Source organism: Capsicum annuum, unplaced genomic scaffold (genome assembly GCF_002878395.1).
Source record: "Capsicum annuum cultivar UCD-10X-F1 unplaced genomic scaffold, UCD10Xv1.1 ctg60975, whole genome shotgun sequence".
Lineage (NCBI taxonomy): Eukaryota > Viridiplantae > Streptophyta > Magnoliopsida > Solanales > Solanaceae > Capsicum > Capsicum annuum.
The window spans coordinates 575-1,887 of NW_025869835.1; the positions used below are offsets into that span (position 1 = coordinate 575).

Sequence of the window (1,313 nt, forward strand, 5' to 3'; positions counted from 1 at the left end):
CCAAAAAACCTTTCTAAATTTCAAAACGTCCTCCCCACCTACCAACCAACTTCCTTTCATCTGCAAAATCAAGCCTTCCTTCCAAATCCCCCTCATGCCATTATATCCCCCGACATCTATAATCCTCTTCCTAATCCCGAGATCGACCATTTCAAAGAGAAGGATAAAGAGTGAGGACCAAGCATGAAATAAAGTTGCTAGCTATGAATGAAGAAATCGTGAGGATCAAAGAATCTCATGGAGCGAGGGACCACGATGGTTTAGGGTACAATGACTTATGTGTTAACCCTGGAGTAGATCTACTAGAAGGGTACAAGGTCCCCAAGTTTGAAGTGTTTGACGGTGCCGGAAGTCCAATGGCCCATCTAAGGAGGTACTACGAGCAACTGGTGGGGATCAGAAAAAACGAGGCGTTACTGATGTGCCTATTCAGCAAAAGTTTAAGCGGTGAAGACTTAGAGTGGTTTATGTCTCAGCAGCCGAAAAGATGGACTGGTTGGAAAGCATTGGCCAAGGGTATCCTTGACAGGTTCTCATTCAACATTGAAATAGTCCCGAACCGGTATTCACTAGATCGAATCAAACAAAAGAGTGATGAGATTTTCCAAGACTATGCTTTTCATTGGAGGAAGGAAGCTGCCAAAGTACAACCCCCCATATCCGAGGAAGACATGGTATCTTCATTCTCTCGCACTCAAGAAGGAGAATATTATACCAGAATGGTGTCCGCTGTCAGGGCGACTTTTGCGGATTTGGTAAAAATAGGAGAATCATTGGAAGAAGGTATTCGGACGGGAAAAATTGCTGAAACTCTGACATTATCCGGGACTGCCATGTTGTTGAAGAAGAAAAATAAAGATGTAGGCACAATTTCTGCTGGTTCTGTTGCAAAAACAATAAAGAAGTTCAACTCTAGGAATGTTTTCTCTTCTCTATCGTCACCAAACCTTCAGCATGTGTTCTACGCCCACCCCCAATACCAAACTTCACTTTCAAATGTCCAACATCAGTATCAAACTCCACTCCCAAACATTGAATCTCAGTAACAAACTCCACTCCCAAATATTCAATCCTAATACAAAGATCCACAACCAAATATCTTTCCCCAATACCAAGTTCCACCTCCAAATTATCAGTCGCATGTCCAATCCATTCTTTCAAAGAACCGAACAAATATCAAAGAACCTCCAAATTATCATCAAGAACCTTCTCCTACAAACCAAAGCCACTATAAAACCCTACGTCCAAACTACGAAAAAAAACTCTTCAAAACTTCACACCACTAGCTAAAAATCGCACTCAATTGTTCGAAA

At 41.8% G+C, this 1,313-nt stretch overlaps 1 protein-coding gene across 1 annotated transcript; it reads left to right on the forward strand.

Annotated features, from left to right (window-relative positions):
* Positions 1–203: 203 nt before the first annotated feature.
* Positions 204–1,046, forward strand: LOC124893527. The gene has a single exon (XM_047404505.1). The coding sequence runs from the start codon at positions 204–206 to the stop codon at positions 1,044–1,046; it is 843 nt and encodes a 280-aa protein (XP_047260461.1).
* The last annotated feature ends 267 nt before the right edge of the window (positions 1,047–1,313 follow it).

Coding starts and splice junctions, on each gene's coding strand:
- LOC124893527 (XM_047404505.1), top strand. CDS start 204: ATGAATGAAGAAATCGTGAGGATCAAAGAATCTCATGGAGCGAGGGAC.